At 40.4% G+C, this 25222-nt stretch overlaps 1 protein-coding gene across 5 annotated transcripts in view; it reads right to left on the reverse strand.

Annotated features, from left to right (window-relative positions):
* gpc5c (glypican 5c) overlaps window positions 1–25222 on the reverse strand; it is a 147744-nt gene that overhangs the window by 45826 nt on the left and 76696 nt on the right. For all 5 annotated transcript variants that reach the window (XM_061798377.1, XM_061798379.1, XM_061798378.1 and 2 more), the window contains one exon: window positions 13712–13832. In XM_061798377.1, coding sequence (XP_061654361.1) covers window positions 13712–13832 — 121 coding nt within the window. The remainder of the gene's footprint in view (window positions 1–13711; window positions 13833–25222) is intronic.

The raw sequence follows: 25222 nt of genomic DNA on the forward strand, positions 1-25222 counted from the left end.
GGTTCGTTTGATTTAAACTATACATTTAAAGGCTACTATTATTAACTCGCGGCACGGTGGACAACTGGTTAGAGCGTCTGCCTCACAGTTCTGAGGACTGGGGTTCAATCCCCCCATGCCTTCGTGGGTTTTCTCCGGGCACTCCGGTTTCCTCCCACATCGCAAAAACATGCATGGTAGGTTAATTGACAACTCTTAAATTGCCCGTAGGTGTGAATGTGAGTGCGAATGGTTGTTTGTTTGTATGTGCTCTGCGATTGGCTGGCAACCAGTTCAGGGTGTACCCCGCCTCCTGCCCGATGACAGCTGGGATAGGCTCCAGCACACCCGCGACCCTAGTGAGGAGAAGCGGCTCAGAAAATGGATGGATGGATGGATATTATTAACTCATGCAGATGAACGTGTCTCATGAAAGTGACCCCACAGGTTTATAGCATATGATTTCAGAGATTAAATGTAAAGAAAAAGTCGAGGAAAATTTGTTTGAAAGTGTTGTATGTACAGCTGAAACAACAAAAAACATATTGGGCAATCACTGATGGAGACATAACTGTAGCCGCTCTCAGGGCAAATTGGCGCATCAGAACATAACAGTAGAGCCGGGATTATTTCTCTCGTTCCTTTCATTAAGCACTCATAGAAGTGCATGTTCATCGACATTCTTAGTTAAAGGGGACGTATAATTGAAAACATACTTTTTAATTGCTTGCAAAAAAAATAAAATAATAGTTGGATCTCTGTAAGCAATCCGTTAAGATTTCGTCACAGTTGGCCTGTCTGTGTGCTTTGGTGCGCCCACAAGCCATTGTGATCACTTTATCTTCCTGGGCTGCCCACTCATTTGCACTCATTTTATTTACAGGGGTGATTGACACTGCATAGCCACCGGTAGCACTGCCTGTTCTGTCCTGCTCTATTTATTATGATTCGCCTACCTTCCTCACAGGGTGTAGCATTGCCTTCCCTATCGATACATATAGACAAACTCAAACTCGTATGTAAAGTTAATGTCGTCATTATGTTCTGTTCTGTCTTTTCTTTTTGTCTATGCCCTCTCAAACTGCAACAGATGGAGTATATCAAACTCTCTTGTCGTACAGTAAAACTGTACTGGCATCGTAAGGCAGACAGACCCACCATACTGCATGATTAAAGCCCACCGCACATAGCGACAGATGAAACCGACTGAACTGTTGCACGTGTGGGGTTCTGCCACTAAAATACATGAGTGGCTGACCGTCGGCCACTGCTTTTGCTGTGAGCCAGTTAATGGTGTCGCAACGTCGTAGAGTTAACAGCCAATCAAAGATATTTATGTTTCCAGATTTTAAAGACCCGGCCAGTCTCTGTTGCCGAAATGCGAGGATGCAGTCAGTGAATGGAAAAAGATCGATCATTGCCAACAGCCTCTCAAAATGTCCACACTCTCTCCTTACCCTCTCCCGTTTCCTCTTCTTTGTCACCATCTGCTTCTTCCTTGACAATTACGCCATGTTTTTTTGGTTCAATAAAACAATTGGAGCCTCAAAACCCAACACAAGGTAGCAGTTTTTCCCTTGCAGCGCCCTGGTTAGATGCTCAATTGTTGTGCTCAATCCCTTTGTGTCATACACCGAATAGCCTCCGATGAAAACAACAGTTTCAATATTTTTTTCTTCGGGATGAAATGAATCATGACTCATTTCAGCCCTAAGCAACTTCCATTTCATTTTTCTTCTCTCCCTGCATGGGGCAAACTAATGGGACCACCTGCTGACCCGTCCTTCTGACCGACATCATGAAGGTAGTCTTTGTTCCACCACTTGACGTCAGACAACAAGCTCTCCTGACACAACAACAAAAGCATGTTTTTTTAGAAGGTCGGAGAGTATCAGGAATGTTAGATGTGAATGTAAAGTGGAATGCAACAAAGAGCTTGCCCTGTGCATTTGGTTTAGTGTAAAAAATCTGAAAAGGTCAACGGTCCTTTTAGACTTAACCGGCATCTGACACCACTCAAAACATGACAGAAAAGGTGACCATGCAACAGTCTTATTATAGTCTACTTTTTAATACGTGAGCATGCAACAGCTCCCAAGGTGATAAACAGTACAGTATAGCTTATATATAAATATTGGACTACCTATTATTTCACAGCAGAGTTCCTCAGGGCCATTTGAAAGATATACAGTATACAGTGGTAATTTGTAAACGTGGCAAGTGAGTGGCACTCAGGGATTTGGTCAAATAAGCGTGTTACTTCGTCTTCAATTGTGGAATTATTGAGTGTAAATAAACCCATAAATCTCATTTGTTTACTAATTTCCTTAGTGTGTGTCCTACTGTGCCTGACAGCTACCTGTGCATGTCCTTCCTCTGCTGTGTGGTGAAGTGAAACACTCTACTCCAAATGACCATTGATTACAAATTTTTCTTGGGCATTAAGGAACAATTTATTGTGCCTCACAAAGCGAGCAACAAGCAGCCGTACTGAGGCAGCCAGGAAAAATAATCTCTGTTGTTGCTCCGGCTCGATAGCAGAATCGTTCATTGGGACGTTTCAAAAGAAATCATGCAGACTATTTGTTGTTTGTGCTGTTTGGTACATTGAAAGACTTAACCACACTAAGGGTTGAACCAGTTAGTGAACTAGTCGACTTCACTACTGCGCATCGACATTTAAAGCTTCAAGTCGAATATTCGCTAATCATGTTTTTGGCATCTTATCTTCAAATTGCAGGGTTGCCTCCAGAATTTTTTGGGTGGTGTGACCAAAACCAATCCTTGATGGTGGTTGGGTTGGCTGAAACCAATCTGTCGATGGAAATAAAACAGTTAAACAGAGAAATGCTTAATTTTTTTGGAGCCTGGCCACCAGGTCCCATCTAACAACATGTTAGGCTATGGAACAAAAGATGACGCCAGTCGGCTCGTTGAAGAGAAAAACATGGGCAGGGCTCCCACTAACAACTACATCCAGCGTAATAGTGAGTTGTATTTTGAAGCATTTGTTTGATATGTTTGTATGCCGGTCCACCGAAATATGTCTTTATGTAAAACCAGTACTGTCGCTCTTGTGCGACTGACACAGTTGCATGCCTTTTAGCTCGGTGCTAAACTTAGCGTGGCATGTTACTCACTTGTTAACAGTTTATGGCGGGCGGGAGCTTCTGTAACGGGGAAATTGAAAAAAATGATCAATACGCCACCCACCACTCACACAGGAATGCAATGCAACGTCTGTTTGCGGCCTCAACACTACCAACAACCACCTACAAGCAAGGAGAAACGTGACAGTCGTGACACATGCGGTTAAAAAAAATCCAAATTATGCATCACGCACAACACTAAATCTTTTTGTTTTGCTCAGTATTTTTTTCAAGTTATGTTCACATTTCATCACGTTGACAGCCTTTTGCTCACTCCCTGGCTCTGCCTACTACGAGGCAGCAATGTGATATGCTGAAGATGAGCTATTGATTAGGGAGTTCATAGAAGACACTGTAACCTTTGTAGAAAAGAGGAAGTATTTATACGCTGCATCAATCAGGATGTTTTGGAGCTAACAGAAGATCGAGGGTGATAAGAGCACTGTTTTGCAAAAAGGCACCGAGATGAACCCGGTGACTTTTTCCTTCTTTCATACTTGAAGAGATTCAGAGCATGTCCCATGAGTTCACAATTAAACAGTCAGCTCTACAACAGAATGTTGCTAACCAACACCATCCTGTAAGCGGTTGTGTATTACGCTAATAACAGTGCCTTTAAGCATCCGTTTAACACAATGGTGCTTGGCCCAGCTGTCCTTAAAGCATTATAATTAGAGAGGAAATCAATTAAGGCGGTGTTGCTGTGGAAACCAGAGTTCTGCTGTCACAAAATTGCTGCTTGGCTGCGGTCCAAATCAGTTGGTTACTTTGTTTTGATAATGGTTGCGAAAGGGAAAAGTTTTCTGTTCGACTTTCAACCTCAAATTGCGGATTTCAAAGTAACACACATGGAAATAATTGTGTGGTTTTTCGACAATATGGTGAAGAGGCAATTTCTACAAAGAGCTTCCAAGAAGAAGCACAATGTATGATAACCCAATGACTTTTTAAGTACTTTAAGTGTCTGACGTACCACAAATGATGTGGGAAGTCAAGCCCAATGTTAACGATCCATAGAAAAGCAATAATATAATAATAGCAGTAATAGTAAAAACACTTCAATACTCACCCGCTATATCGTGGTTCATTGTTCGTGCCCCCACTACAGCGTGTCTTTTTAAAGATTGTTTTCTTATGGGTTTTTATAGTATACTCACCTACGGGAATGCTCTCTAATGTGGCAAAGGAGAGCCACAGCCGTGAACAGTAAAATCTTGAATGAGCAGATTCAGATAGAAGCTGCTGTCGGCCACAGTTTCAACTATGAAATCCGAAACCCTCCAACTATACAACTATGAAATCCGCCGTGAGCTACACTGACTCACCACATGGCTCAGGTGTGTCTTTTTACATGGCATTCGCGATTCACTCATGAACTGTGTCATCTTTTTCGACCGTGACACATTTTCTACTAACTACCGTGACACTTACTCTGTTAGAGTGTGAGGTGCCTAAACTTGTCCGACTTACGTGCTGGCACTTTCTCCCTCATAACCAACGTGAGAAGTCGAGATTCACCTCCTAATCTTTGTCTTCCACTCAAACCCTGCACTGATCTCAAATCCAAAGTGATGGAATGCGCCATCTACATGGATCTGTTACTCATTACAGTAATTTACAAACCCTCTTCCACACCTACCCGTTGAAAAATGGACTTGACGAATATACGAATATAAATGTCCACGTGAGTGAATGAGTTAAAGGCACACGCATGTCCACAGACACTACAATACATACAGTATTTTCAATACATTTTATGCTTGCAATTTATATTGTTTGTTCAAATACGTTTAATACATTTAAGTGTATTTTAATGCATTTAAATGAGTAGTGAGCATGTGAAATGGGTAGAACTATAAATGTATATTTGGTTTCTTTATATCACAGAATTTCATCTATTCCCGCGATAAACAATGGTTCACTTTATTACATTATTTCAGCCACTTCTCTACCAGTCTATCAGTTAAATATGGTCAATAATAAAGATGGCCTTAATGATAAATCGATTAACTGATCAATAAATGTTTGGTTGATTGTGTGGAATTGATTGTCTTGCAGGAAAATGGAACGCAATACTTGGCTGCAACAAGCAGAGGTGCTGTGCATTCAGTACATCCAATTTTTCTGTCTGCAGACGACCAACATATTTGAGGGAAGTTGTGCTAAATCCAACAGAAAACACTGGGTAGCATTATTCTGCTCCAGATGCCATATAAGAAAATTGTGTCATTACATTGTACATTACTGCATGCATATGATCATTGGACACGGCCATTGTACTCTACCTCCTCCCTTATTTTCCTCTGTAAAGTCTCCTTAACCACTGCAGATGGAATTTTATGTGGAAAAAGAAAATCCAAAAAGGGCTTAGACGGTGTCCAGACGGTTACGTATTTGCAATGCAAAATGTGACATCTGGAGAGCTACAATATTTGTATGGAGATGGAATGCACTTCAAAGAAAGATGACCTGAAGGGGCAGCAAGTGCAGGAGAATAAGCGAAAATGTAGTTTTATCTGCAGAAGAAATATAGAGTGGAAGGTAGAGGCTTTTGTTTGCCGTCTCATCAGTCAATTTAGGTCTGTAGCAACTATCACGTGGCAGACAAAAACAAAATTTTCCAATTAAAAATGCCCTCCAGAAAGCAAGAGACAGCCTTCTAGGCTATAAATTAGTGGATATCGGCACAGCAAAATCCTCCCCTGCCACTGGTTATTCAACATATAGAATCTATTGTTTGTGAGGATTAATGATGCCTGTTATGGTCAAACAGTTTTCTGTAGAGTTAATTAAAAGCAAGCCTTTGACTGGCAGTTCAGACGATCCATAGCTCTCGCTCTCCCAGTGTGGACTTGTCCACAATGCAGAACACAGCAAAGTTGAGCCTAGTACATTTCTGCCACTGTCTTTTCTCCTAGTCAGCCAGGGGAGCCAATAAAATTCTTACCCAACGATGATTTGTTTTAACCTGGGAATATTTTAAGAGAAATCTATTGCACACATTGAAAAATAAAGAGTAAACACATTTTTACTGATGTAAAAACACATCCAGAAACAGTCATATCAAGCAGTTCGCTCATCTTATTATCAGCATTATCTCGCTGTTGAAGTTGCAAAAACATGCTTGCATTTTCGCTTGGATTTTTTTTTCCCAGTCAGAAAACATTCCGATTTTTTAATACACTTGTGGTTAGCTAAAAATGACAATTGAGGAAATGTTCTACAGTATATCCTGAATGTAGTACATTAATAGTGTTGTATGTAGTTTACACTTTTTAATTTTCTTCCTTTTGATGTGATTATCAACTATCTTGTTTTTTGAATTGCCTTTAAAATGACTATCTAGCACGTCAAGTTAATAGTTCATTATTTAAATGTCCTGATAATAAATAAATAAATATCATTTGCTAGTATATTCAGACATATTATACTATAATATGTATCATTTTAACTAGCTCATCTTATGAAATATTGCAATTACAGATGATTTTTTTTGTTTTCATCAGCTCTAAGCTATAATTATTTAGTTTACATGCAATGAGTCTGGAATACGGCAGTCCAGTGAGCTAATAGTTAGCAAATCTGCCTCACAGTCGAGGCTCAAGCCTTCCGGTGTTCTCTTTGTCTATATGTGCCCTGCGATTGGTTGGTGACCAGTTTAGGGTGTACCCCACCTATCACTCAAAGTCAGCTGGTATTTCATTCAGCTCACCCATGACCCTCATCAAGAAGTAAATGAAACTAAAATGAAGTAAAATTGCTCAGTGTGTGAAGACGCCTGATAGACACGCAAAGAAACCCAAAGAGGATGGCTTTTTATGTAAATGAATATCTTATAAAGCTATAGGTAAAGTAAATAACACTTGCTTTTAATCCTTTAGATGAAGATTCACTGACATCACGTATAATAACTGTAGAACGTCTATAGTTTTGTTTGCTTTTGAGGCATACATTTTCTAAAAATGTTGGTTGAACTCCAGATGGTACAACGTTTGTGAAGCCCCATTCTGGAGATTCTACTTTACACAACTTTGCCTTTATGAAACCTTTTCCATCATAATAGTTATACATATATTTCTATATAAAATTGTGGTAAAAGCTCTCCAGTGGCCTGCATGGACAAATCCCTAGTTTTCTTTTCTCTTTTACAACAAGTGAGATGATGACAAATTTAGAAACCAGAAATAGCATGTATTTAAAAATAAGGTAATTTCTCAAGAGGTTGGCGTCATGCCTCGAGCATGTTCAAATAACGGTAGTGAGTCCCACACCCTTGCACTGCAAGTCAGTGCAGGCTTGTGCTCTTAACCGTTTGTGACTGTTTATTGGCTATGAACTCTGGTAACCATCGCAAAGTCAATCACACCCATAAGTAATGTTTCACACGCCTTGCACTGTCTGTTGCAAGTACCGGTATGTACACGCAAGTTTTCTTTGGCATAACTCTGGCAAAAAAGAGATCGCTTCAATTGATGAGATGTGTTATGCGAGTGTGAGGGTTTCTGATGGTTGCATGTAACCCTATCATGTTACTTTGCTGACATGAGGGATAAACGTCCCTTTATCTTCTTTGACTATTATGTTCTTCGATGTGTAGATTAAAGGCTTAAACATTCGCGCAAACTATGAATGCACCGGCCGATACTGTATGTCTCTACCATACTACGCACTGATACCACTTCACCAGTCTGACAAACAGTATACCTTCCGGGTAGGAGCTATGTCAGTCGTGTGGGAATACTGTCAGGTTAAAAAAAAGGTGACAACACTTTTAGTCAACTGCAAATTATGCTCTCCGCTGTCCGGCAAGTACCAAGTTTCGAACCCCGACGCCCACTGCACACGCCGTGGCCGCGCTTTTGTCACAATGCTGCACGTTTCAGTTTTCCTGTCACTGTCTGTTTATAGTCTGTTTATAACTTGTGGTATTCTCAAGAAGCAGTCTTGTATTTCTTTTTACTCACTTTAACACACAAAGGTAACATGGCATCCATATTCCTTTTTGGTTATATCCACGAGACATAACATTCTTCACATACAGTAACACATAACTGAAATGCCTTGTGTTACAGGCTACATTTAAAACATGCAGTTGGATGTTAAAATTATAGTAATGACAAGTATTTACTCTAAAAAGTGTTGTATTTGAGTGAAATCTTATGTTCAAGAAAATGGTGTTTTTGAACAATATTTGGTTAAATAAATCACATTTTAATCAGAATTGGAATAAGTAATAGCATTATCAAGTAGCATCTGTACTAAAAGTGATATTGTGCATCCCTAGCGCAAACAAATTACACACTGATCTAACGAGATTTCACTGAAATAAAAACACTTGACAACTAAATACCTACCTAACAAAAACTATAAAATTTAAGTTACACACAAACAGACAAAGATTCTGAGAGACTTCACGAGGGACTCCACAACATTAATAATAAGAGCTTACTATTATATAGTGCCTTTTAAGGGACCCAAAGACACGAAAATGATCAATTTATTAATGTGTGTTCGCGTGTGTGTGTTTGTGTGTGTGCGCATGCATGTGTTCATGTTACTAAATGTATTCTTTGGTGAACAGAATTTTTTTATTTATTTATTTTGAATATGTCCAGTAAAGCAGGATCACAGGTTTTAGTAGGGGGAGCGTTACAAAGGCAGCACTGAAGGCTCTGTGACTGAAAAAAATAAAAACTAGAACAACAAAACCTAAACGCAATCTAACTGCCATTATTATAATATTATTATTATTATTATTCTATAATAGCCATACAGCACACTAAAGTCACACGCAAACCATGTGCTACTGGTGAAACAAATTAAACAAACCTCCTTATCTTACATGAGGACACGGCATGTCCCCTCAACAGCCGATCCAAGCGCTGACGGGAAGCGCAGAGAAGGAGACGGCCAGCGTCTGTGTGTTTAAACACACTCGGATGTGGAACCTGGCCGGGCCGCTGGCCAAAGCACACGGCAACACACCAGTCAGTCTCATCAATCATACACAATTGGCCGGTTTATAATCCTGGAGAGTGTCCAACTGTCCTTCTGCAACGGCTCTCCGCCATTTCTAACGCTCGTGGAAACATGCGAGCGTGTCAGAGAGAGCAGAAAATAGACGTGCGACAATGATTTGACTGGCTTTTTTTCCCCCTTCCACAGAGTGAATTACAATTGACAAACCAACATATCATCTGGTTTTAATACATCCAGTGGAAACAAGCAGACCATTGTAAAGGAATTCCCATACTAAACAGCTGGACTAATGGCCGGGAATCAAAAATCCACTTTGAGACATTTATTGTTCACATTAGCAATATTACCAGACCGAGAGGGAGGCAGCAAGGCAGACAATAGTCAGAGGAAATAGACAGAGGAGGGCCATAACTCTGCTAATGACCCGTTTTACTGTGGGTCAAGAGATTAGGTTTTGTTCTATGTGTTATTATGAGCTTTTATATATTTGACTTAACATGGAGATGTTGTTGCAGCTGATATACATGCTGTGTGTGTGAGAGCCACCTTGCAAACCAAACATTCTGTTGCTACACACCTGTCTGAATGCAAACTCACATTTCTGCCTACGCGACGAGTGCTGTACAAGGGGGAATGTCACGGGTAGACGACAGGGCCGTGGTGTGTGATACAGCAGCTACAACACTTTTGCACAATCCTCTTAGTGCCGCAGAGCACTGGCTGAGTCTCTGCTAGGTAAAAATATACATACATCTTACCCTCACTAATCCTCAAGGTGGAGGTTATCAAATTTTGAAAAAAAAAAAAAAAAAAAAAAAAAAACAGATTAGAGATTTGTTTGAATAAGTTGGCAGCACAAAATGGCAATATGTCAGCCACATAAAATCTCCTGAATGTGAGAGTACGATCAACAAATACTGTAACTAAACTGAAAATGAGGAACAATGTTTATCTTTGTCTCCATTTTTATCCATTCATTTTCCTCCACTTATCCCGTTCAGGATCATGGGTGAGCTGAAGACTATCCCAGAAAGGACACTCAAATTTAATAGCAATTAACCTAACATTGGCGGCACGGTGGACGACTGGTTAGAGCGTCAGCCTCACAGTTCTGAGGACCCGGGTTCAATCCCCGGCCCCACCTGTGTGGAGTTTGCATGTTCTCCCCGTGCCTGCGTGGGTTTTCTCCGGGCACTCCGGTTTCCTCCCACATCCCAAAAACATGCATTAATTGGAGACTCTAAATTTCCCGCAGGTGTGAATGTGAGTGCGAATGGTTGTTTGTTTGTATGTGCCCTGCGATTGGCTGGCAACCAGTTCAGGGTGTACCCCGCCTCCTGCCCGATGACAGCTGGGATAGGCTCCAGCACGCCCGCGACCCAAGTGAGGAGAAGCGGCTCAGAAAATGGATGGATGGATGGATGGATGGATTAACCTAACATTGTTTTTGGAAAGTGGAAGAAAAAACAAGTACCAGGGGAAAACTCACACCAATACGTGGAAAACATAAAAACTCCACTGAGTAAGTCCAGAGTTGAGATTCAAACCCAGAATCTTTAACTGTGAGGGAGACATGATATCCAAACACACTTTACACCATTCCACCTGTTTATATTTGTTCAGTTTTCAATTACTTTTTTCCCCGTTTTTTTTAACCCAACATGGGCTAGCAAATATTGGCAGTTACTGCATATCATATCATCAACCTGCATCAATCTATGTAATATAACCAACCTGTCCGTATAACATTAATATTCAATACATATTTGAATAGCACTGTCCATGTGTTCATGAGCAAGCACATAATTTAAAAAAGGCAGCTGCAAGATTGCAAACTTGCAAGCTAAACTACGGTTCAGTTTGATGATGTATTAAAAACTTGAACTCATGTCCCATGAATGGCCATCTCTTGATACTCCATGTATAAACGCTCCTGATTAAAACCAAATTCACTTTGTAGATTAAAGCACGCCATCAGACCCAAAGGTAATTGCTAACCTGTATTTAACAGTTAAAGTGTTTTTTGATGAATTGATATTAAATATTGTCATTTGTCTGAAACGTGTGGAGAGGACTAACTGTAAGTTTGTTGAACAGTCTCATGTCAGAGATCACATGGGACTTTCTGGAAATTCTTTGACTGTACAGTACATGTCGAGGATCATAAAGGCTTGAACATACATGCTAAATATGTAGTTCTGCACTTGAGGATGTTTAAATATTCCTGAGGCACTGTGGTATCTCTGCCACTTGATGCAGCATAACAATCTGATTTGTTGCTCTTATCTGGCATGAACACAAAACCTCAGTCGCGCTTAGCCACCTGGTTGAGATTCAAGGTGGTCCCCCTAAAGGCTGTAAATGTCAACAGGACACTGTGCACGGTAACTGTGACGACTGGCTACTTGACGGCCACTTCGCAAAATGGGATGTTGCGGCGGGTCAGAAAGCATCTTGAGATCTTGACCTGCAGTGTCGAGCCCTTATGAGACGTGTTGCTTTTCCACAGAACGACAACAAGGTACTCTAAAGCAACCACGCCTGCGTGAAACCCCTATCCACACGCTGGCTGTCAATTTGAACTTAAAAAAGAAAAAAATAAATAATCCCCTTGCTCTTCAACCTCCTGTCTGTGACGTGCGAGCACTTAGGGCTGACAATGAGGCATTCTAAAGTGGCCGCGGCAGCAGACTATCCGAAAGGAAGATGTATTTTTGAGATGTAGGTACGGTGGACTAGCTAACTGCATGTTGCAATTGCGCCAGATGAACGTTGATGCGAACGAAGGCACTCAAGTTCTTATATAGGAGTGGAGGGGTGACTCATGCCAGGGCCGAAGTGCATCTCCGGGCCCCGTTTTACCCCCCCCCCCCCCCCCCCCCCAAAAAACAAAACTGGAAAGCTGAAATAGTTAAAAACAGTTTATTGCTAAGCCTCCGTAATTGACTACTACATAGTTGTCAGTCTTTTGCAAGTTTTCAGTAATTATCTTTAAACATTTATAATTATTTAGTAACAACTCTCTGAATTCACTTTAGGGGGTCTTTAGAAAAGGTAATTGGGGAAAACAGCAGTACAGATAAAAGGAGAGGCATATCTGACACAGGAAGGCAGATAGTTGTGCTGCACTAGAGAAGGCCAATAAAACAGACTAGAAACAGAAGACAGCCTAAAGGCTTTATACTCGCGCGGACGGCGACCGCGCTGACATCACTGCGGCTGTCCCGCGCGTAGTTTGCCTTTATGTACAAAAATGTACTGGAGTTCATCCCCAAGTCGGGGGTGTCACTACGGCTGGCATTGGCTAGGACACCACAGGGTGGAGTTTCCACTGCCTTTTTTTTGGCCATTTCCGGTAGCCGTTTTTACTTTCCTTTCAGTAACAAGCAACAAAGAAACAACAATGGCGACTGTGGAACAGTGTCTGGTAGAACAAATGGACCTAGATGACCAGTTGATACGATGACTATGCTGCAAAATCGATCGAGAAGGCGGTGGCGTAGATGTTATGTAGAACCAAAGGGCACGCTGAATACGTCATCACAGCATGTGACTAAAACAGACCAATCACGAGAGATGATCTCCGCGGCGTTCGACGCGCAGCAACTATTTTTGTCGAGTGTGCGTCAAGCTACGCAGAGGGGCCGCGCGGGCCAATTCGCCGGTCACGTGTTGCAATGCGGGCGTTGTCGGCCGCGCAAGCGCGGGAGTATAAAGAGGCCTTAAGGGATGTAGATATAGAAACAGAGAAATTCCTGCTGTACTATCTATGGATATCATTTGGGGGCCAACAAAAGGCCAGGCCATTCAGAGGGAATCTGAATCCTGTTCCGTCGGTCTCGTCAAATGGCCTCTAGGGACTGTGTGAAATGGCCCTTTTCTTCTTGGTTCCTTTCAGGGCTAAAGCCCATCTACATGACAAACAGAGTCACTTTGAAGCGGCCTGTGTCATCTCTGCCTCTCTGCCACTCAATGGTGACCTCTTGATCCCCACGTCTCATCTTTCTTTCTACAGTCATTCCATTTTTGTCAATGCCCCTCTTTCATCTTCAATCCCCTTTATTTAACTTAAATCTGTCTCTCCTTTAAATTACATGTTGGCGTTTTGTTTATGAAGACTGTTAATTAGACAAGCAACATCCATTAAGAATGAAGAATTTTGTTGAGTGATAGCATTTGACCCACTCCTATGCAGTCTCCAGAACAGACCCTTTACAGGGGACATACACAAAATTGAGTTTTAAAGTGCGTGTTTACAAATAGTTGAGACACCTGAGTGCCTGCTCACCCATCAAGTGTGAAATGATACAAATGAAGCATTCACTGTATTCACCATATTGCATACATTGCTTACATGAGACACAAAAGGACTGCAAATTCAAGATTCTTTGGGTATATTGACAAAAATACTATATGCCAAAGGCATGTCACTAAGACACCTGGGAACTGTTTTCAAATATGAAATAAATGTCTCCTTCAAGACTTGTGTCTCATATGACACCTCTGTTGAGATTTGAGCATTTGACCCACTTCAGGACAGTTGAGCTCTTTAAAAAGCAGAAAATATACATATGAATGGGAAATAAAAAAACTGATCATCTTACCTGGTTGAAGGTTTCAAGCCTCTCCTTGACTTCGGCGAGTGAGGGGTTAGCGCTGCGAACTTTGACCTCTGGATTCTGTCTCTGTGCGTGCAGACCGTTTCCTACCACTGTGCCTGTGTAACTGTGAGGGGGGAAAATGAGAGTTGCATCACTGTTTCTGAATCTAACTTGTGATTTCTTTCAAATAAAACAATGGTAATTGACTTTAAATAAAAACCTCCTGTGTGTATATGACATGATAATGATATAATGACATATCCGTAGTTTCTTTCCCTTCTGCTGCTGTCAGATTTTACAGCCGGCACTGCTCTCAAATAGCCTGTTTATGCAGTACATCATTTCTTCATGTATCGTTGACACTCCACTGCTTAATATTGCCGGTTTCATTCCCTTCTTCAACTAAGTATAGTATTTTGCATCCATATATACTCTTTCTTCATCAATCTATGTCAGCAACATATAGTGACAGGCAGAACAATGAAATGCTCCTCTAATAAATGGCAGACAGTAAAATTACCTTAGTATTCGCCCAATGCCATTCATACAGCAGAATAAAGGCTTTATGCCCAACTAAACAGGCCCAGATTTCACAATGAGTAAGTCAATCTGTGAGCATTGAGACAAGATCATCATTATTTGACTTTATAGTACCCTTTTTATGTTTAATAAGTGCCTTGGCCCAGTAAAGGTTGGGAAACTGCCCTAACCCAAGCTATTCTTATGACTACCTCCTGAGATGGTGGATTGTCACTCACACCTTAAACATAGACTTCACAGCTAGACACTTGTAACAGTGATCTTATATTTTTGTTTCTGCAATCTATATTTAAACCTTGCTGTGGTTACAATTTTATTCATAGATTGGTTGTTTACTTTAGTCCCGCACTGTTATATAAATGAATATGAGATTCATACAATGATATTAATCTTTCATGCTTCAGGGATTTAAAAGCACTGGAAAGGAACGACAAGTATCAAATCAATAGAGGCAACTGAAGGCGAAGTGCGGCTGGAAGTGATCGAAAAGTGATTATCAATTGCATGAGAAGTGTGCGCATTTTTCTGGACGTGTTTATGTGTAGGATGGTATGTGTGTGCTTGTGTGTACAGTATGCGTATCAACGTGAATATAAGGGCAGGCAATCATAAAAGTGCTGAACTTGAGAATCTCTGGCATGTGATCTAAGCCATGTCTTGATAAGGTCTGTGCTCCTCCGTCTTTGCTGAACAAGCGCTTTGAAGAGAGCCTATAAAAATGCAACAACAAAAAAACCTTCCGCTTTAGTTTATTTCTTCCCACTCCTTCAACAGCCTCCTTCAATTGTGTCTATTTGCAAAATGGATCCACTTATCACTCACTCACACATATGTGACTCTTGGTTTTGACAACAATTAAATACCTTAATTTGGTGGGAGAAATAATCTATTCTCTAGCATACACATACTGATTTTGAACATCTTAACTGATTTTTAAATGTGACAGACATTTAAATAAACAGGACGGGAAAAAAAAAATTAAATCCATGCGGGTGCTCAAAGCTCTTATAGTGATTGGTGTACACAAGGAGCACCACACACATAACTATATCTCCACGGACAACCGCGATTCTCCCTCACCAAACCAGATGATTGGACTGTAAGAGGCAGCATGGTGCCACATGGCATTCAGAAAATACAAGTACAAAATGTAGTTGTAGGAGAAGAAATAGGATAAGGTAGGCTGTCAGGTTGTCAGGTAACTACATTGCTGTTGCAAACGGTTCACTTTGTCAAATTTATTGTGGTGAATGATTGGGAGACAGATTATACAAACACTCAACAAAACCAGACACTCTTTCATTTGAGAAGTCTGAAAACAGCACAAGCTTTAGTTCGCTTCCTAATTGGCTATCGTTCCGTTTCACCTCACAATCGCAACGCCCGTGGCTCAACCGAAATCAGTGTTGACCACATAATAATTGGCGATCGTAATTATTGAACAGGTTTAACATTTACGATTGTCAGCCCGGACCGTCACTCTTAACCCAGGGGGGTCATCTATTACTTTACTTTATTACTGTTTTCTGCTATTCGCGATAGGGCTCGGTCTCTAGCCCGCAAATAGTGGAGGATTACTGTACTTAATTGTTTTTCATTTGATTGTTGAAAAGCCATACAAATACTTATTAGTCAATAATGAATTCTAACTTTACTACTGTGTTAACATAGGGTGGTTACGACTTACGTACAGATGCAGGTTACATCACTGACATTGGAATGGAACTCTGCTGTAAAATGAAGACCCCCTATCTTTTATTAAAAAGGATTTACACAGTTAAGTATAAAGAAATTATAGGGAATCAAAATGCATTGCGACGCGTAGATATTCTGTAATAAAATGCAACTGTAGCCCTCTGAATTATAATCCAGTTGTGAGGTGGTGGAAGATTCTGACACCTAGTTTGGGCTTATCACTCTTTGAAATAAATTATTCATGGAGAATCAAACAGCTTCTTAAACAGCGGTGGTGTAAAAGTGACGTGTTGTGTGTTAATGAGTTTGCTTGTGTGTATGTGTCCGGGTCTCGACTTGGCTCGGGATAATGGTTGTTGGCGTGGAAATGAGCTCATCAAATGGGATGCTAATGAAAGGGATGTGCTCGGGTGAGTTAGGGCATGGAATTAGGCCTGCTACTTTTCATTTCAGGGCATGTTCAGTATTACATAGAGGACATGACAAACCACACAAAGGAACATGTCAAAGCTGAATGCCGTAGAGACAGACAATTAATGCTGCAAATGGCTTCACGCCCGATGTTCTGGCAGTGGCATTAATGCACGGTTTTAGAATAGTTTATAGCTGGAGTACTAAAGTGAAGAATAAAGCAAATTATAGCATGAGAATGATGGATGAGCACAGTTTCTAATCTTTGGGTTTCACATTTTCAAATTCAACAAACATTGAGTGCAAATACTCAAGAAGACTTTTTTAGGGGTCTTTGGACAGCGGTCAGAAAAAGTGATACTGTTCTCTTGCTTTCAGTGACACAGACACTATAACTAGCAAAGACTGCCATTTATTGCATGTACTGTAGTCAGTTGTGAATACAAAGAAAGCAAGTATACGGGTGCTAATTTTATTTTATTTTTGTTTCTGAAGCTTGATGGAATCATTTCAGTGTGATTATTTAACACTGTCACCATCTGTTTGTTCAATCACACACACTTAACCTAAACAGTCTGAGGCAGGAGGACATACATTTATACAAACACAGGAGACCCTTTTTGATTAGGGCACATTGGTTAATGACGGCGGAGACGTAACCCAAATTGCTACGCGAGTCGGAACACGCCGTCAATAACCTATGCTAACACAGTAACAAAGTCATATATACAGTAAGTATTTGTATGAAAAGCACATGTAGGTCAAATATACTGTTAAACAATCAGATGAAAAACGATAAGTACGGTCGTATGGTTTGAAAGCGTGTGAGAGGCCATCTGTGTTAAGCTGGAGAAACCCTAAACAAAGGAGGAGGCTTACGATACCACCTGTCTGCCAATTACAATGCCATCCTTTCATCCCTTCCAGAAAGACTCAATAATTTAGCCTCTAACAAATAACAGACAAACAACACTGCCACTTTTGGCCTTCAGGTGGTTCTACCACCAATGTGACAACTAAATATTAATGAGGACGATCCACCTAAAAGAGCCCGAGAATGCATCTTAAGAACTGTTGTTTTGCATTCCAAATGAGTGATACCATTCATGGTTTGGGGTGTGCCTCTAATTTAGAAAAATAAAAATCCTTTAAGTTTCCACACCAAAACTCAGGCTGGGCTGTCCTAGCCTATCTGCATGAAGCCTGCTCCGATGAGAGGCGAAAGGTCTTCTAAGACAACCACAACAGTCCAGTTGCGATCCATTGAGTGCCCTGAGAATGAAATGACCTGGATTAATTAGAATATTCCATCCATCCATCCATTTTCTGAGCTGCTTCTCCTCACTAGCGTCGCGGGCGTGCTGGAGCCTATTCCAGCTGTCATCGGGCAGGAGGAGGGGTACACCCTGAACTGGTTGCCAGCCAATCGCAGGGCACATACAAACAAACAACCATTCGCACTTACAGTCACACCTACGGGCAATTTAGAGTCTCCAATGAATGCATGTTTTTGGGATGTGGGAGGAAACCGGAGTGCCCGGAGAAAACCCACGCAGGCACGGGGAGAACATGCAAACTCCACACAGGCGGGGCCGGGGATTGAACCAGGGTCCTCAGAACTGTGAGGCTGACGCTCTAACCAGTCGTCCACGGTGCCGCCTAATTAGAATATTAACAGGCAAATACTTTGTTACTAAGGATGTTCAATTCCACTTTTTTTTCAGACCGATACAAATACGTTTATTCACTCTTGAGTACTCACCGATACAGAATACCGATACCGCTAGTACTTTTTGATACATACAATTTCAAGTAACACAAGGACAGATAATTGTGAACAGACTTTTCTTTCTTTCTGATGCCACATGATGATTTGCTGATGTGTCAAACCACCGTAGTGGCGTCGGTACTCCCCCATCCCTCTTTGTTACTGTACTAGAGTAGATCTTTCATGTATATACATATTATTTTGCTGATGGCTTTTTACATTTGAAAACGTGTACTTTCTACTACTTACAACCTCAATTCCAATGAAGTTGTGATGTTGTGTTAAACATAAAAACAGAATACAATGATTTGCAAATCATGTTCAACCTATATTTAATTGAATACACTACAAAGACAAGATATTTAATGTTCAAACTGATAAACTTTATTGTTTTTACCAAATAATCATTAACTTAGAATTTTATGGCTGCAACATTTTCCTAAAAAGCTGGGACAGGGTCATGTTTCACCTTTTCTTTTAACAACATTAAATAAACGTTTGGTAACTGAGGACACTAATTGTTGAAGCTTTGTAGGTGGAATTCTTTCCCATTCTTGCTTGATGTACAGCTTCAGCTGTTCAACAGTCCGGGGTCTCCTTGTCATATTTTACGCTTCATAATGCGCCACACATTTTCAATGGGAGACAGGTTTAGTTCTTTTACTACGAAGCCACGCTGTTGTAACACGTGCAGAATGTGGTTTGGCATTGTCTTGCTGAAATAAACAGGGGCGTCCATGACAAAAACGTTGCTTGGATGGCAGCATGTTTCTCCAAAACATCTGTGCCTTCACAGATGTGTAAGTTACCATGCCATTGGCACTAACACAGCCCTATACCATCACAGATGCTGGCTCTTGAACTTTGGGTTCAAAAGAGTCTGGATGGTTCTTTTCCTCTTTGGCCCGGAGGACACACACGTCCACAATTTCCAAAAAACAATTTGAAATGTGGACTCGTCGGAACACAGAACACTTTTCCACTTTTCATCAGTCCATCTTAGATGAGCTCAGGCCCATAGAAGCTGGCGGCGTTTCTGGGTGTTGTTGATGAATGGCTTTTGCTTTGCATAGTAGAGTTTCAAGCTGTAACTGTATTTACTTACATTGGTTTTCTGAGGTGTTCCTGAGCTCATGTTGTGATATCCTTAACACATTGATATCGGTTTTTGATGCAGTGCCGCCTGAGGGATTGAAGGTCAGGGGCATTCAATGTTGGTTTTCGGACTCACCACTTACATGCAGTGATTCCTCCAGATTCTCTGAAACCTTTGATGATACTATGGACCATAGATGATGAAATCCCTAAATTCCTTGCAATTGTACGTTGAGGAACATTGTCCTTAAACTGTTCAACTATTTTCTCACCCACTTGTTCACAAAGAGGTGAACCTCGCCCCATCTTTGCTTGTGAATGACTGAACAATTCAGGGAAGCTCCTTTTATACCCAATCATGGCACCCACCTGTTCCCAATTAGCCGGTTCACCTGCGGGATGTTCCAAACAGGTGTTTTATGAGCATTCCTCAACTTTCTCAGTCTTTTTTGCCATCTGTCCTAGCTTTTTTGGAACGTGTTGCAGCCATAAAATTCTGTTAATGATTATTTGCTAAAAACAATCAAGTCTAACAGTTTGAACATTAAATATCTTGTATTTGTAATGTATTAAATTAAACATGTTGAACATGATTTGCAAATCATTGTATTGTTTTTATCTATGCTTAACACAACGTCACAAATTCGTTGGAATTGGGGTTGTGCTTTGTCAAAATGTAACAACTTGAGTGCCTTCGTTCGCATCAGTGGTTATCTGGCGCAATTGCGAGTTACTTAGTTATATTACTCGATCTATGTTATGTATGTTAGCTCATGACCTAGCTGGTGGCTAATGCCGGATTTCCATGGATATATTTCCGCGGCTCAAACATGTAGGGGATGTGTAAGCATAAGAAAATTGCTAGATGAAGTAGCATCCATTTTTCAGCATGGCGTGATTTCACACATTCAGCTGACATGCTCACAGCGTTTGAGACGACAATTAGATTTTTCATCAATTCATTTATATACTTGGCAATTTTTTTTTAATCATTCCAATTTGGCAATATTGGTAACAGGCACTTGTCTCTGGGGTGTGTCAAATTTGGAAGACATTTTTTCCCACACTTTCCATGGACTTTAAGCACAGTGTCAGTACTGTTGCCGCATCTGTTTTTCATGTGACAATAGAATATATTTTTGATTACAATTATCCATGCTGTTCATTGATAAGCTCCCAATAGCGCCTGCATAAATTGAACCCTAGACGTGACCCACCACATGGTGAATCCCCAACTGACGCGCTTTTGGCAACGGCTAGCGCTAACTCCTCTTGTCTTCCCATGCCCGGAGCAGTCAGGACACCCCCACCGCCCCCTTTGTGTTGACCTCGGCACTGAACTGTGTTGAAACCCACCCGAGGCGAATCAGCATTCCTGTCGATATGCGGAGAACAAAGCCACGCTGCGTGAAAATGAACGGCTTCAAGAATGAGTAAATATGCGAAGGGGGATGTAAAGAAGGCAAACCATACCAACGGAAGGGGTCTCCAGATGCCTCAGGTGAACTAATAGAATGCCTTCTATCTGGGCTTCACTCCTGACTAATCACTGAGCTTTGCCTGAAAGGCTTTATAAACCCACACTATTCACAAGGGATTTAATCATAAACAATGCTGTCTGTATTTGTTCAAGTCGTCTCTATATCACGTCTTCCTGTTACTGACATCGATCATAAAACTATCTTGTCTCAGAGTTACAACATTTGGACAAACAGCTTCCGCTGAAAACAACAGAGGTGATTTCTTACCTAATTAGCCTCGACCATGCATAATGACTTTCTATTAGAGCGAAAGGCTTCTGTATAATGTGACTAATGGCCAAAATGAACTGCATTCAATATAAATACTTATTAGAGTATCAATGTTAAAATAAAAGAGGCCTTGATGAATGATATGGCTCACTTTTCAAAGGCTGAGAGGGCTAATTATACAGTACACACAAGTGCCACGAGGAGTGATTTTTTTTTGTAGTACTGTATTATTATTAACAATGCACATTACAAAACATATATTGACCACCTTTGATACAATACAGGAAATCAAAGTGATGTTATTCAGTCTGCAATGACCCTGTGATTATTGCATTTCTCAAGTGGATTCTATGGACAATTACGCTCGAGTTTCAATACATGATTATGATTGCTTGACAATGAATGGATACTGTGTGAATATTTTGTGGGGTTAACAGCACTACCTCTTTTGATACTAGTTAAACTATTGCACAATCATGTTTCTCTTTGAAAATGACTGATGATTGAAACACATCAGGAAATTAATGTCTTCACTTCAATGGAGTGAGTGTATGCTGTGTCTGACCCCCATCCCCTCCTTATTTTCTTTGTGCTATCAGGAAGTAGGGACAAGTGCTGCTGAGGTAGAGAGAAATGTTCTTGTTTATTTTGATTAATACGATTGATTCCAACTCACCCCCCCCGCTGTGGGCTATGGTAAACATTTAAGGTTATTTACAGATAAGTGAAGTAGTTATGATGTGAAAAACTGAATCCCAAATTGTATTTCCATGCAGTATTTTGAGCTTGTAGCATCAGTAGGAGTCGCATAAGATTAGTAGAAAGGCAGTACTGTACCCAGTACAGCACAGAGCTCATCATCAACATGTCATAACTAATTCTTCCTTTGTCCAAGCGGTTCCACGAGAAATTGGCATTGACATAAACTGAATGAAACCCTACCACTGCCATTGGCGACCAGGAGTGTTGATGGTTCTATTGAGCACAAACAGCAATGAGGGAAAAAAGGTTCCTCAATCCACATTTGCGTTACATCGTGCACCAAAATGTAATTGACGTAATCCTGTTAACTAACAAACTAAACAACTAACAGGGGTGAAAAGAATGCATATTACTTTAGTGCTTGGTAACTTAACATGTTTCCATTCAGGCCCTAAAACCGAAAAACAGAATAGGACATGACGTCACGAGCGGAGGAGAGGGTCGAGCTGAGTTGTTTGCGGCCAGCTAACCTTTTACGAGCAAAGCTTGGGCAGTGACTTTGAAATATTCCGAACAGGTTTTGTCCTGAAAGGCCAGAGTGTTCTCACACTACTGACATCTTTTGAGCCTTTTCGTGGGCTAACATTCAACACATGAACTGTCAATTGTTCAAAAAGTCACTTAGCAAACATTTAATCAGCATGATTCGTGTGTGTGTGTGTGTGTGAACTGTATCCCTAGTACTGTAAACAAAAGCATACAAACACACTCATAAGTTACACAATGCCGGAATTGATACTTTTACAGTATTTTATATGCATAAAACACTAAGACCCTCCAACCTTCCGAGCATTGTTAACTTATGATAAACAAGCCACATACATATTTAAGCAGCGGTAAAATATTTTGCTGTTCCAGAAACTTATAGCTACATGCACTGTCTTGCAGCCTTAAGGCAATTTAATTAGCATGGGAATACAAACATCATAAAGCGTGTAAGAAACAGCCAGAACATTGCAAGAGGTCATTTGCAGGGCAGGCAGGCCCAAACAGTACATTTTTCTGTCTTTGCCATACATCTCTCTCACCCACGCACTCGCACCTATTATTTAGTGTATTTAGTGTCTCTTCACACCACCTCTGGCTGGGTGCTTTCTTTTGTGTGCCAGCCAGTAACCGTGTAAACATGTCATTTTCTAGCTGCTACAGTGTCAGTGAGGACACAATAGTATCTGCTGAAGTTACATTTATTCTATTTGGTTGGATGAGGCTATTTTTTGAGTTGATTCAAATTGCAGCAAACTTTTTTAATGAACTTTACGTGACATTATTTACCATTTATCATTTGTCTGCGTACAGATGCTTGTAACATTTCAATTGGCCTCAATAAGAAAACAAAAATGATGGAATGGATAAGGAGAAAATGGCAATGTTGCGCTTATTTTAAATCAGGGGTGGATAAACTTTTGTGCTCAAGGGCCATGTTTGATTTTTAAAACAGACAAGATAGGCCAGGCCATTCACAGATGAGGTTAAAAAATAATAATATTCATACTCATTTGTAAATGGTATTATTAATAATAAATCAAACCCTAATTAGCCAATTATTTATTAAAATATATACAAACACAATAAATCTATATGCATGTAAATGTGTTTATTTTAAAATATTTTTATTTTATTATTAATACCAAACAAATTATTTAATAATGATTCATTTTAAAATGTTAAATGATGGTAAAAATTGTTTATTTGACCAATGTTTTATTTTATTATTTACAATAAATTATTTAAACAATTACTGCATTTAATGACATAAAAGAATGTAGCAGGTCAGACTTTACTCAGGCCTGCCCAATAGCCTACTTTTTTCTAAATGCATGGTGGTCCACAACCACAATAAAATCCCCCCAGACATCATCTGGATTTGCTTGCATGCAAATATGCGTGTGGTTGAAAGCACAATTTGAGTAGGGTTGCTAAATCCAACAGGAAAATTTGGTAGGAAACTAGTGGGGATGATCACACAAAACTCAAACACTTTAGCTTAATGCTAATAAACGTTCCACAAAATGCCATAGATAGGCTGATAAATAGCATCAATGGATAAATGGCATTTTCATTCATTTCAAGAAGCAAACATGATTTAAGATGAGTATTTTGATTTAATTCAACTCATATCTCAAGACACTGCTGTTTAGTGTCACTGTGATATGATGCGCAAACCACCAGGGGTCACCAACATGGTGCCCGCGAGCACCGGGTCTCCCCCAAAGACCACATGGTTTGCCAGTGGGCCTGTTCTAAAATTATCTCACCAGGGAGAAAACATTATGAATTCCTAGCAATACTGTAGAAATAGTAAACCCTAACAAAAATGTGCTGTATATTAAAATTCATCTGTTTCCTACCTTGTTAAATCATTGCTGATAATTGTGAGAAATCATTAACATGATCAGTGTCGTCACATAGATGAATATAATTAATTATTAATAGATACAATAATAGTTTGTTTTCAGAAGCGTGTATCAAACTGGTTGCCCTTTGCATCAATTACTAGCTCTCAGTTTTAAAATGTTAGTTGCCCTACAGTGACATTTTCCAGTTTTGTGTGAAAGCATTCACACTATGTTATTCTACAATGAAAACTTTTTATGTTTTTCTACAATGAAAATGTCATTTAATATTTTAATATTGGAATAGGATTTTAATAATTGCTCCTTTTGGCTTTTTTTTTTTTCCTTTTCTTGTATTATTTTGATAATGAATAATTATGTTTTTGCTTCAGTTTTTCCTACTTGCAGGGAATTTTAGCTGTTAGCGAAGGAATTTCGAAATGTCCATATATGTCCGGCCGCACACCCACGTGCAACACAGACCTAATGGATACTTGGAAATACCATGTAGACTCAGTTGGAATAAGTCTTCCAATATTCTCTCTGTTCCTCGCTTTAGGAGCCGAGTTGAGGGAGTCGTGTGATTTTTGTGGAGCTGGCTGGCAGCCTAGCGGCGGCCCCTCTGTCACGGTCCTCCGCAGCCCTGGCAAAGCTGTTATATTGAGAGATGAGTCAGACAGGACGGCAGAGTTGAGCAGGGTCAGAACCGTAGAGCAACACAGGCACCGAGTTTCTGTGGGCAACTGAGAACGTGATCAACAACTCTGTCAGCCGCTGAAGCCCGCGCTCTCAAATATTCTGTTTTTGAAGTCAGCTGGAAATTATTTCGTACTGACGGCCACGGGTATGATTTTTTTATTTTTGGAAGGGAGGCGCCTGCATGACTAACCGTGAGCTGATGTGGAACTATTTAAACTTATTTTGCCTTGATGATTATTTATCTTTGGGTTCATCAATGGTTAATGTCAAACATTTCCACTGGATATTAGTTTTATGGCTTGAACTGAGCTTGTGCAGAAGTCCCAGTGGCCTTGATGACCTGTGTAGAGGAATACTTGCATATGTTTACTGCACTAAATATTCTGTATCTCAGGTGAAAAAAACGCATAGCAGTTTGGGAATTTTGGCTTTCCTACCTGTCCCTGACCTTGAGTTC

Source organism: Phyllopteryx taeniolatus, chromosome 14, assembly GCF_024500385.1.
Source record: "Phyllopteryx taeniolatus isolate TA_2022b chromosome 14, UOR_Ptae_1.2, whole genome shotgun sequence".
Taxonomy (NCBI): domain Eukaryota; kingdom Metazoa; phylum Chordata; class Actinopteri; order Syngnathiformes; family Syngnathidae; genus Phyllopteryx; species Phyllopteryx taeniolatus.